The sequence below is a fragment of the Neltuma alba genome, unplaced genomic scaffold (genome assembly GCF_004799145.2).
Source record: "Neltuma alba isolate B1F8T4 unplaced genomic scaffold, ASM479914v2 tig00005332_pilon, whole genome shotgun sequence".
In the NCBI taxonomy this organism is placed as follows: domain Eukaryota; kingdom Viridiplantae; phylum Streptophyta; class Magnoliopsida; order Fabales; family Fabaceae; genus Neltuma; species Neltuma alba.
In genome coordinates, this window is record NW_021634064.1 from 1 (window position 1) to 12725 (window position 12725).

The 12725-nt window shown below is 33.7% G+C and overlaps 1 protein-coding gene across 3 annotated transcripts; it reads left to right on the forward strand.

Annotated features, from left to right (window-relative positions):
- Positions 1-2652: 2652 nt before the first annotated feature.
- LOC114747466 (DEAD-box ATP-dependent RNA helicase 1-like) lies at positions 2653-10732 on the forward strand. Of its 3 annotated transcripts, none has more exons than XM_028935801.1 (10): positions 2653-2815; positions 3831-3949; positions 5176-5410; positions 5638-5904; positions 6735-6889; positions 7643-7820; positions 8105-8292; positions 9086-9290; positions 9619-9724; positions 10229-10732. In XM_028935801.1, the coding sequence occupies exons 2-10, from the start codon at positions 3840-3842 to the stop codon at positions 10336-10338; spliced, it is 1554 nt and encodes a 517-aa protein (XP_028791634.1). In that variant the 5' UTR covers positions 2653-2815; positions 3831-3839; the 3' UTR covers positions 10339-10732. The 3 variants fall into 3 exon arrangements, with proteins under 3 accessions (XP_028791634.1, XP_028791635.1, XP_028791633.1); XM_028935800.1 differs by having other exon boundaries at positions 2654-2815; positions 3809-3949; XM_028935802.1 differs by lacking the exons at positions 9086-9290; positions 9619-9724; positions 10229-10732 and adding an exon at positions 8374-9079 and having other exon boundaries at positions 3809-3949.
- The last annotated feature ends 1993 nt before the right edge of the window (positions 10733-12725 follow it).

The window sequence follows — 12725 nt, forward strand, 5'->3', positions numbered from 1 at the left end:
TGCTTCCAATTAATGAGAACAGCCGCCTCACTAGATCCCATCCAGCTTAATTAAACCATTAGCTAGTGCTAATTAAGCTTTATATATTGCCACTCGGGCACTCACTGAAATCCTAACATGTTAATATAAGTTTATACCAAATTAAGTGCTTAAGGAATTCAACAATCAACAATTATGAAGCAATTAGCTTGCTTTTTCTTTCTCTTCTCTCTCAGCCAAAATTTGAATATCCTAGCTAATAGAGGTATTTGGATAGAACTCAAACCATAATTTTAAAGTAATTTTATAGTATACGAAGTAAATATATAAAAAAATTTGTCTTGATTTATAAAAATGTTTCTTAAAATATTTTTCTCAAATCCAAACTCCCCTCATATGTGAAAAAGTTACGATCGATGAATACGACTTTTTATGGCAGACAAAACAAAACCATCACTTGGGGATGAGATCATCAAATTAATCTATTTTTTTTCAAAGGCCGTGTTCTCCTGACCACACAGTGAGCCCAATTGAGAGGTTCCTGTCCGGCCCATTACCCATATCAGGCCATCAGCAGGCCTTTTTTTTTTTCTTTGCCTCCTGTCTTCCCGCATCAATGCCCGTCGCCGTCAAATCTTCGAACACCGCAAATCGCCTTTTTCTGAGCGCAGGAGGTCGCTTTCTTAAGGTTGCATGATAATGATGAGCAGTGAACGAGGACCAAAAATTGTGAAATCTGAGGCAAAAATTTTTTTTTTGGTTATATCCCATGTCTTTTTCTTTTTAAATTAAAAATTAATGTTAAAAACTAATTAAAGGTCAAAATTTATAGGATACGTTTTTATTTTATCATGTACAAAATTTAAAATAAAAACAATATGCCAGCAGACATTTTAAAAAAGAATAAATTTAATCTTTTAAAATTGACAAATAAAAACTTTCAATTTAGATGATTTCAATCAAATTTCGATTTAGACATGGTTCAATTATAATCTCATTGCAGTGGTGACTTTTTGGCATAATCTCATAGATCAATTACACACACAAGCACACATGATGCTAATAAAGCCATTGATTATGTGATTTTTCTTGTGACTTCTTCAACCTTCTCGCTCTTCTTTACTCCAAGCCAATGAAATGAAGCTTCAGGTAGCATTAGGGATTATGGGATTGCAACTTGAGCATGGTAGGTTATATATATATAATTGGAGGATAGATACGTGTTGACTGTAATTTTTATGGAGAGTGCTTATTAAGTTGTCATGGAACACATTCTGTGACCATCATTAATTTTTTATTTTAAATAATGCTTTTATTTTAGTTTATGCAGAATCTAAAATAGTTGTGTACTATCAAACAAATAAACTTATTATTTAAAAAAATCAGAGATTTAAATTTTAAATTTAAACCATTCAAATTAAATAAAAAACCACATATTAAAAGTCGTAATTAAATGACGAATCCAAAATACCCTAATCCTACTTAGATAATAAATCTGGTTTTACCTTGATTTATTCTGTTTTTTCTCTCATTTAATTTCCCCTCTAATTCTTTTTTTTGTAAAATCTTGTTTAAGAGTGTTTGAATATTAAATATATTTTTATAAAATTTTCCCCTAATTTTATATTCTTTTATTTCTTCTCATATTTTTTAATTACATTTTTAATTTTTAATTTTATTATTAGTATTTTTTTCTTATTTACTATCTTATTAAATAACAACATACTTTAAGAAAATTCAATTTGTTAATATTTTATTATTTTTAACCATTTTAGTTGTTTTCTTAAATTATATAATTTAGTTAAAAGGATTTTATTAAAAAAAGAGGAGGAGTATATTTTTCACAATGCCCTTATTAATTCCATAGTTTCTTTCTCTTAATTTCTCACATTTAAACCCTCGTTAAAGAGAGGAGCATTTTAGACATACCTCTCTGATCTTATTTATAAGACAGAGAGATAAAATATTTTTAGTCATATTTATAGGATACTGAAATTTTTTTTTATATGAATGTATAATTTTATCCTTTATTTATTATTGTATTGACTTTATTTACATGTAGTATAATGTATATTAAATAGGAATAAAGTTGAAAAGTTATTAATTTTAAATGAGAATTAATGAAATTTAAAGTTTTCTTTAGTTTGTGCGAAACAAAGTGCTTTATAAATAAAATTAACAAGAAAAAAATTGCAATTAGGTCCCACCCAAGAAATTAAATACAAAAACGTCCCTTAAAATTATGAAATTATTTTGAAATCTCAAGAGACTTTTTTGTAATAAATTTTATTTGTTTAATTACCAAATTATCCTTCTTCTTTTTTTTTTTTAAAAAAAAGTTTGCATCGACAACTAAAAAACAGTGGTTAACAACTTAGGATGTAAGGATTAACAACTATCGCAGTTGGTTTGACAACTTAGGGTGTGATATGTTGAGAAAATGTGTTGTGAATCCTTACACTTTAAATTGTCAACCACTGCTCTTTCAGTTGTCAATACAAACTTAAAAAAAATTAATAATTAAACAAATATAATTTATTACAAAATTTTTTTTTAACACTTCATAATAATCTCATGATTTTAAAAGATTTTTTTATATTTAATTCATTTGACTGGGCTCTAATTGAATTCCCCTTTCCTTTCAGAGCCCCTCGAACTCCGCATACTTCTCCCGCTGCTGCTGCTCAGCTCGTGTTCTCAATCCCTCGGCTCGGCTCGCTGTCGCGTCTCACCGTCACGTTCGCGTTCACTCTCAAGTCTCAGCCTCTCTGCCGTTCTCGAAGTCTTATATGACTGCCGTTCTCAGCGCCGTTTTTGCCCTTTAGCTCCTCATTTGGTAAGGTTCTATTCTAGTTCCCTCCATTCAAGCCCACACGTTCATTGTATTGGTGTCTTCTCATTTGACCTCGGCCTTTTATCTAGATTTTTTAAGTTAAGAAATAACAATAAGAGTAAGAGGATGACAAAAAGGTGCGTGCTTTATAATATTCTGCAGTATTCGAATCGAACAGAAAATGAAAATGTACCACCGCTATTTTCTTGGCATATCGAGAAAAAGTCTAACTTTGGGCATATTTGGTCATCAAATTAAGTTATTAGCATATATGTGTGGGAAGGAATCATCAAATGTCATGGCATCTGAACAGAAAAAAGTAATTAGACAGCATTGGAGATTGAACAAGTGGCATTGGTTGTAACTAAGGTGAGGTTGACATTCATGTTGCTGTAATTATCGTTAAATGCGGTTCTTTTTACCTACCTACAAGAACCTGTTTGTAAATGCATATGAATGATGGGAGAGGCAAAATGGGTGGTTAAGAAAGTAATTGGACCTTTCGGGGAAACTGGGGAAGAGTGTTTGGGTAAAGAGCTTTAATGATAGGAAAAGCATTTAACTTTCGCCAACGTATATCTTTTTCTTTTCTTTTCTAAAATGAAAGAAACGGAAGAGCAAATTAATGCACCATGTTAGAGAATTGCTGCAATCTCACAAATGAGAGGTAATCATGTACAAGTAAAAGCAAAGTGAAGGAACTGAAACAAAAGAAATGATGCAGCAGCAAATGTAAGGGTAACCATTATGAGTGTTTGATGCTGTCCTTCCTTGATGCTTTTTGTCTTCTTTGATGATGCTGTCTTTCCACATAAACCATAGGGACTGATTTCAAAATTGAGGACAAAAGATCACTTTTCCCTTACCCTATATTTATTTTGTTGACGCGCGCGCGTGTTTTTTTTTTTTTTTTTGGCATTTTCATTTGTTTTCAAAATGGTGCGGTATAGACTTTGCACGCTTTTTATTTTTGTCAATGCTTAAACCCCATTGCAGTTGAAGGGTTTTGGTGTTGAAGGAAGTCAAGATGGGTGAGCGGAAGCAAAGTGTGCCAGTTCTGCCATGGATGCGGGACCCTGTTGATGTGACTCTATCTGAAGAATGCCCTCTTGAATGTGTTCCTTGTCTTCACCCCAAGTACTCATTCATTCTATTGCCTTGCTTGTTTGCAGTTTTTTCTTAATTGTGCCACAGATTGTATCCTTTCAACTTTTCAATATTAGTATAAATAGAAGTGTTATTCTGCATGGTTGGGTTCTCTGGGTCATTTTTTCCTTACTAGGATATTACTTTCTTCTTTTGCCATTGTTGGACTTATTGAATGTAAAAAGCATCTCTTTGATGAACTGTTGATGTAGAGAATGCGGAATTAGAGCCTCCATGTTCTTGTTTGGAAGTTGCACTTTTGGGTCACCTTTTCTTTTCTTTTTTCTCTTTTTAGCAGTTTTCGTGTTCAATTTTCTTTTTCTTGTTAGGGATGGCTCATAGACTCTGTGATTTGTGGAGCGACTAACTACTGGATGGGCTCATATCAATCTGACCTTCCAGTTTGTAGGAGGGTTATTTTCATTGATTTTCAATGACATGTGATCAAATTCCGTTTCATGAATGGCCTATCATCATAAAATTGCTTGATATTCATGTTCTGTGGACATTTACTCTCTTTTTGGCACTTCGTTGCATTGGCTTTAGCAGAATGTGGTCTCTGCTTAGGATAATTAAAGAAGGGAAAAGAAGGGAAGGGGGTTTCTCTAGAAATGACATGCCTATTTGCTTCTCTTGTTTTAAATGATATCATGAACTTGAGTTTTATATAAACCAGAACTTTATATTTGTATAAACCAGTATAGGTTGTTTTCTTGAAATGAAGGCATACACATGAAAACTGATGCAAAATATGACACTAAATGAATAATTGTAATTTGGCCGTGGAACATGATGATCTTCATTAAGACTGCGTGTTTAGCTGATGATTTGCACTCATATTGGTTCTTGAGCAATGGATGACATATGCTGAGGGGATCTGGGGCCTTGCCTTGGGTGAGTACCTGGACCAAAATCTAAAGTTTTTTAAAGGTCCAATGAAAGATCTTCTCTGCCATGTAATCATTCTAATCCTGCAAATAACTATTATCCAAGATTCTCGAATGCTTTTTGACAGTTTTAATCCCCCCATATTTGGGTTCCGTCAGTATCTCATTCCCTCTACTGCATCATTTTTAATCTCTGGAATAAAACAAAGTTGGTTCTGTTTCTTGTGAAGGCTAAGCATTCTATTAGTCCACATATGATGCTACTCTGAGTTTTCTTAGTGTTTTTACTTCCGGTTCATTTTGTTTTTGTTTTTTTATTACATACATCAGGCTGAAGTTGGCATTGCAGAATATGGGCATCTCTAGGCTCTTTCCTGTGCAAATTGCAGTTTGGGAGGAGACAGTTGGGCCTGGTAATTTTGAGCGAGACCTTTGTATAAATTCTCCCACTGGAAGTGGAAAAACTTTAGCTTATGCTCTGCCAATTGTGCAAATGCTTTCAAACCGTGTTGTAAAATGCTTGCGAGCTTTAGTGGTGGTGCCCACTCGTGATCTTGCTTTACAGGTTGGATAGCTTCCTTGATGTCCTTTTAAAAATATTTTATTTATTTTTATTTTTGGTTTTTTCCCCCCTCAATGCTACTAATTCAACCCATCAATCATGTATGTTCTTTTAAACATCAACCTTTTGCATTTCATCTTTGTTTGTGTTAATGTGAAATCAAAGATGAATAATCCATTTTGTCATTAAAATGAACCATCATATTATCCCTAATTTCCATTGTCACTCAGGTCAAAGAAGTTTTTGATGCCATTGCGTCTCCGTTAGGTTTACATGTTGGCTTGGCTGTTGGTCAATCTTCAATAGCTGATGAGATTTCTAAGCTTGTGGACATACCAGGATATGAGGTAGGCATGTGTTACGATCCAGAAGATATATCTCTTAGTTATCAACTGGGCTTCCAAAGTAAGGTGGATATATTGGTAGCTACCCCTGGAAGGCTCATGGATCACATCACCACCACTAAAGGGTTTACACTTGAGCATCTTTATTATCTTGTAAGTTGTGGATACATATTACTTCTAATATTTGTATGTCGCTTCTTGATTTTGTATTTCATTTTTTATTGCAGAAAGAATATTTAAGGACATTGTCCTAATTCATTTCATATTGCTTCTCATATTTTATTAAGTGACAGGAAAGAGTGCTTAAGGATACTTACTCCTTTCAAGAGAGATGAAAATATCAGATAACTATATGAAACATGATGTCATAAAGAATTTTTTTTTGTTGCATTTAGTATATTTGAATGTTAGTTGTGAAACTATCTATAAGGCCATAGTCAGACATTGAAGATATCAACAGCAATTTACTCTCTCTGGTCCTTAATATAACACACTTTTTTAATTACTTGTTACAGATTAAGGAAATTAGTTAAAACTTGAGAGTAGTTTGTATCATTAAAATTGTTAAGAATTATTACTACTTTCCACGATTATCCTTCAATTAAAATCAATCTATCTTAAGCACCTTTAATTTCTTTCTCATATCATCTCTCTCTAAAACACAGTCAATAAGGGCATTTGTGGGAAAAGAGGATTTAATGCCATTGACTTATTACAAAATTATATTTAGGGCCATAGAGACCTTCTAGAATGTGGCTCGAAATAACCCCTAAAGGCAATAGGAAACAGAGGAACACATAGGGCTATTTATTTATAATGTTTATTTATCAATTATTGTGTGTATGGAACTGTGGATGCAAATTGGCTATGAAAATGAAGCACTTGGCTATTGTGTATCATATGTAGAATTAAATGTTGATGTACGTTAAGTCGGAGTTCTTTCATTGTACATTGAACCATGTGAACCAAGTAAATTATGTCAGGTGGTTGATGAAACAGATCGGCTTCTCCGGGAGGCCTACCAATCGTGGTTACCTACTGTATTGGAACTAACTCGATCTAAGGACAAGAATAGTTATCCACTTGCTGGTTCAGTTCTTCGTAATTCATTTAGTGCATTAAGCACTAGAAGGAGATGGTAAGTTCTAAGTTCATTTACCTGTCTTTTGTTGTGTTCTTATCATAGAAAATATTGTCTCATCAGATCATAAACATGATTTTGGATTCTTTTCTTTAAAAAAATCTAGGTTAAATAGACAAATTGTAGTGGTTTACCTTGATTCTTTGAATTTGTGTTAATGACTATATTAGCTAGAAGAAATGCTTCCAAGATGTACAAACTAGAGATTGCCTTGTCGGTTGCTTTGTTGAATACTATATATTATTAATGTATGGTTTATCAATAACGTTTTAGTTATAATGGGGTTTATTTGAGAGATCTTATTATCTGGGTTCTCAGACTCTGCTATATGGGCTGTTTTCAAATAATTGAGTGGCAACAAGAAAAGAGTAAATAAACCATTCTCCACCACAAGACTATTCAAGTCCTGCCAAGATAATTGGTTGGTATAAGTCGGCCTTAACTATATTTTTAAATTATCTATTTTATGAATTATGAATCCTTCTTGACGCTTATCAGTCTGCTCACACTGTTACATATAGTTTTAAGCGGGACATGAAGTTTCTAGTAGTACTCTTGGGCCACTGATCCTGGAATGCTGTCACTTCTTGAACTATTGAAATCTTAGCGTCTTTTTTTTTTTTTTAAACATTTAGCCTATTTACAATGTTAGCTCTTGTCCCTTTGTTATACTTTCTTCCCTTTGATACAAGAGAAATAATAGCTCATATATGTTCTTTTTCATAATATGTTTATTTTTATCTCCTGCAGTGGGGTTGAGAGGGGATTTAAAGATAAACCTTACCCCAGGTTGGCAAAGATGGTTCTATCTGCAACAATAACCCAGGACCCAGGAAAGCTTGTTCAACTTGATCTACATCACCCAGTATTCTTGAAAGCTGGGCAAATGCGTTATAGGCTTCCAGAAAATTTGGAATCACTCAAAGTGGTATGACATTAAAACATGAATATCATGTGTATGAATTTATGGCCATGAATTCATTTAAGTTGGAATCATTCCTGTATAATTTAATTTCCAGAAATTAGCATGGCTGCTTGCTTTTAGCTTCTTCTATTTCAAATTATATTTTATTAATATGGATGGTTGAATTTAATTTATAGGATGATATGTACCCCTCACCCCCGAATTCTTTGGAGTCATTCTTGAGTGATGGTGATCACTTGATAGCGACTCGCAATTTTAAATTTAATTTCTTCACTTCGTGTGTGTAGATCTGCGAAACAAAGGTCAAACCCTTGTATTTGGCTGCCCTTTTAAAATCACTGGGAGGAGAAAAATGCATAGTTTTCACAAAATCTGTGGATTCAACGCATCATCTATGCAAATTACTGAACTATTTCAGTGATCTTCAAATTAAGATCAAGGAGTATTCTAGTCTTCGACGTCAACATGTGAGAAGGTAAGTACACTGTTTTACTGTAAACTGTATTCTGAGTTGTGCATGATCTCATATCAAGCATTGACACTTAAAAACATGCAGAAATGCCCGTTGCACTAGAAACTTCACAAGTCACTTAAATTGTGATTATTCAGCCACATGGTGTCTTGGACATCCTTTGGAATGCCTTTATGAAACGGCATCTTTTGAAACCTCTTGTTCAACGACACTCTCCAAGCTAAATCCAGTTCATTGTTACATAAGCTTGTTGGGACAAAGGTGCAATCTTTTGTTTGTCTTGTGCTTTTAAGGAGGAGCAATGTGAGCGCATGTGTTACACATTTCGGCAAGGCTCAGTGAATGTGTGGGTTAGTGAAGGTAGGAAAAAAGGAGAAGGGGGAAAATATGAAAACGGAAATACCATGAGTTAGATCCGACTGATGACCTTAAATGAAAGAACGAGATAGTTTGGGGAAAGAAACTATGGTGCCATCTTTCTTGTTGTCATCCTCGTCATCATCAAAGAAGACTATATTTGAAAATTGATCAAACTTGGCGTGCTGGGAAAGAAATTAGCCCTCGTGAAAGAAAAACAAGGAAAGAAATCAGAGACTTTTTTCTTATAGTGAACTAAAAGGATTATATATTATTGTTGTCTGCTTGTATACCATAACCCACAGTGTTCTGCATTCTATTTGCCACTATGATACAGATTATGGTTGAAATATTGTTTATTTTTTAGTTTTTAATAATTTTGGTGCATTTTATTATTCGGTATGCTTAGACAGTTATGAAAATTATATTCTATGTGCAGTAAGACATTGAAGGAATTTCGGAAAGGGGAGTTTCAAGTGCTTGTGTCTTCTGATGCAATGACTCGTGGAATGGATGTTGAAGGGGTGAGAAATGTTGTTAATTATGACATGCCAAAATACATAAAGACTTATGTTCATCGAGCTGGTAGGACAGCAAGAGCTGGGCATACTGGGCGTTGCTTCACACTGCTGTCCAAAGATGAGGTATGAAGTCATCTTCAGTCATGGTTGGTTGAAGAGTAGTTTCTTTTAACTTTGGTCACTATTGTTCATGTTCAGTCCATGTTGTATGGCTCTAGGATCCAATGGAGGAAGTTGATCTTAGTTTACTTAGGCATGTGTTCAAGCTTAAATGTAATTATTATATATCGGGCTTGATGAATTGCTCCTGGGAAAGGACGTCTTGGTGCTCCTTACATTTCCTGATAAAACTTGCAGGGGGGAAGAGTCCATATAGTTTCTTATGTTGTCCTTTTGATATTTGACAACTGCACCCATCTCAAAATGGTGTGAACTCATGACCATGTGGCAGGCTAGACGATTTAAGAAGTTGTTGCAGAAGGCTGATAATAGTTCTTGCTGTGAACACTTTCTGCCCTCCAGTTTGATTGAAGAACTACATGCTACTTACCAATCAGGTATATGTCTATTGATTCTTGTACTTTTGTCCTTCACAATCAAAAAATGGGAAATATGTCTTGACTTATACCAGAGTGATTCCGCTCATCTATGAGATTTGTACTTTTTCTTATCAGTGTTGTCAGTATGCCAGTGTTGATCTTCTGCAACCTTGTTTGTTACCTTAGAAACGCATGAAAATATGGTATTGCATTGATTTGGTTGAGAAAGAGCATAATTTCTTGCCACATTATTTTTATGTAACTTGGGCAAATCAAACGTTGCTTGATATTCTTTTACTTTTTGCCCTGGTGGGAGTAGCATCACCTTTTTCATTTCACCTTGGCTGTGTTTCTCATTCTCTGATGCAGCACTTGTTATGAATAAAGGGTAGTCACTAACTAACATTGGGTTGGTTACTTGAAGGGAGTGGGTGTTTTTCAGTTGGGCTTATAAATAGAACATTGTCGTACAGATCGTTCCTGTTGATGAAATAAACCTGGTTTTGATTTCTCTTTGCTCAGCGCTGAAAAAATTTAAAGAGACAGTTTCGGAAGCCCGAAAGAAACCCAAGATCAGTTCAGAGACTTCTCAAGCAAACAAAACAAGTGAAAAAGATCATAGAGGGGAATAGCTGCTCATCCACCGTCACATAAAAGAATAGCTTATTATTTAGAGAAAATCTCAGTAAGCCATGGAGAATGTCTGATGGAGTTTGAGATCCTATCCCACATGGCATCCCATGTGGCACTTACGTGGCAAGGGGCAACATATATGGCATGCAAATCAAGGGGCATTTGCGGAGATGAACAAGTAGGAGGTCCAATGACCAAAAGAGGCCCTCGAAGAACTAAGATGCTAAAGGGCTGTGTTCCCTAAAATATTTTTCAAGCTTCATGATTTTTCAAGTGTTGTTACCAGATCTAAATGGTATGGAGCACCATATAGGAATACTTACAAACAAGCTCAAGTATAAAAATTCATATGTTACACTTATTTTTAAAGTGTTTTAAGATTGTTGATAGAAATTTATTTCAAGTCCTTTATAGATTCTAAATAATTGAATTAAAAATTTTTTAAAAAAACCCCTTATAAATTCACACATTTATAATCATTAGATGTATTTTTCTAAGAAAACAATGATTTTATTTTTATCTTTAATAAATAATGCATAATTAATTATTTTGACCGGAAAATTCATTCAAAGTTTTGATAACCCTTTCCTTGTTATTGATGTGAAATAAACTTCATGTACTAATTGTGGTCCAGCAAAACTCAGCAAGCCCCTAGCGATGTGCATTAAATATCTGCTCCTATCAATCGTGGGCTGTATGAAAAACGTGGAGTGTTTTATTTTTGAGCAATTTTACAATAAATTGTGCTGTCAAGGTTATGAATCTAATGGTTGTTATTTGCAGCTCTTTCGCCAAGTTTATTTGTTGGTCCACAAATATTCAGTGATTTTCATTAGCATGACCACACTGACCACTGCTCTAGAAGTGTCTGAGATGTTCTCGAAACCACTGCTCTAGAAGTGTCTGAGATGTTCTCGAAAGTTTTGGCGGTGGCTTGGGAAAGAAAAAACAGGGATTTTGTCGAAGTAGTAAAATTGCTTCTGCTCTGATTCACTACAAAAGCATAAATATACTCATATAATATTTCCGCTCCTAATTATAAGGGTTAGTTGATTAATTTGAAAAGATTAAGAAAAAAAGTTTAAGTTAGTTATTTGTAATAAATAGGTGTTATCTTTCTTAAAATATCTTTGCTAATCAAATTTATTAGCTAGAACTATTATTGTTAGAAGGACTATTTTGAAAAAAAATACATAAATATGAGAGACAGTGGATTGGGATATTATATTTAGAACTAAAATAAAAATCAAACAAGGTTTTATATTAAGGACCGGAGATAATATATATATGTACACTTATCCTACACTTATATAGTACATTTAATACTTCTTTTTAAATTTTTCCTTTGTTTAATTTTTTTTAGAAAGATGAAAAATGGAGACATATGAACATATATATAATTTGTAAATGTAAAAAAAAATTTTAAATACGAATAAAACTGAAAAACTGTCAACTGAATGTATTTCTTAGTATGCAAGAATGTGTTAAAAGTGATACTCCTTTGGTTCTAAATATAGGACCTTACAAAAGAGGTCCTATATTTAGGACCGGAGGAGTATTACAGATTGTGTGTGTACGTATTCTACAACTTATACACAGTACAGTTGACAATCGGGATGTAAAGCAACAATTAATAGAACAGCCGACGGTAATTGAAAGTACATTAACAAGAAACTCGGGTTCTTGACAACTGGAGGGAGACTTTGTTTAATAATTTCCATATTTTCTCCTAAAATATCCTTGTCAAATCTCCTAATTTGTAAGAGTATCTATGTCTTTGACATCAAATAGTGGAGTATACGATTAGTTGCTTCGGATTGTTGCATGTTGCCTCTGTTTCTCTTTCTCTTCAGAGATATGATTTTTTTGGGCTGAAAAAACAAACAAAAAATTATAAGATTTAGTTTTTTATAATATACTACTTCTGGTCATAAATATAAAAAACATACAATGGGTTCCGTTGATACTAAATATAATATTTTAATTCATTTTTTCTTCTGAATTTATAATTTTTTGTTCAAAGTATCCATATTGATGACATATACTAAGAAGCTTCCAACCAAGAGCTAGCTCCAAAATGCATATAATGGAATAATTCAGAAAAAATAAGATACAATTAACTAATCTAACTAAATAAGTTAACTGTAACTTAGTTATGAGCGGAGGTAGTATTAGTATATTGACTATATTACATTGACAATGTTCAGTTTTCGTTTCTCTTGACCTCAACAGTGCGAATCCGAATTCTCTCTCTCTCTCTCACACACACACACACACATCTCTCCGAAAGGAATTAATGGCATTCATCTTCTGCTTTGGGACACATAACAGATAACTTAACTCATCAGGACTGAACCGTCAGGTATTCTTGTGAACGGCGAAGGAA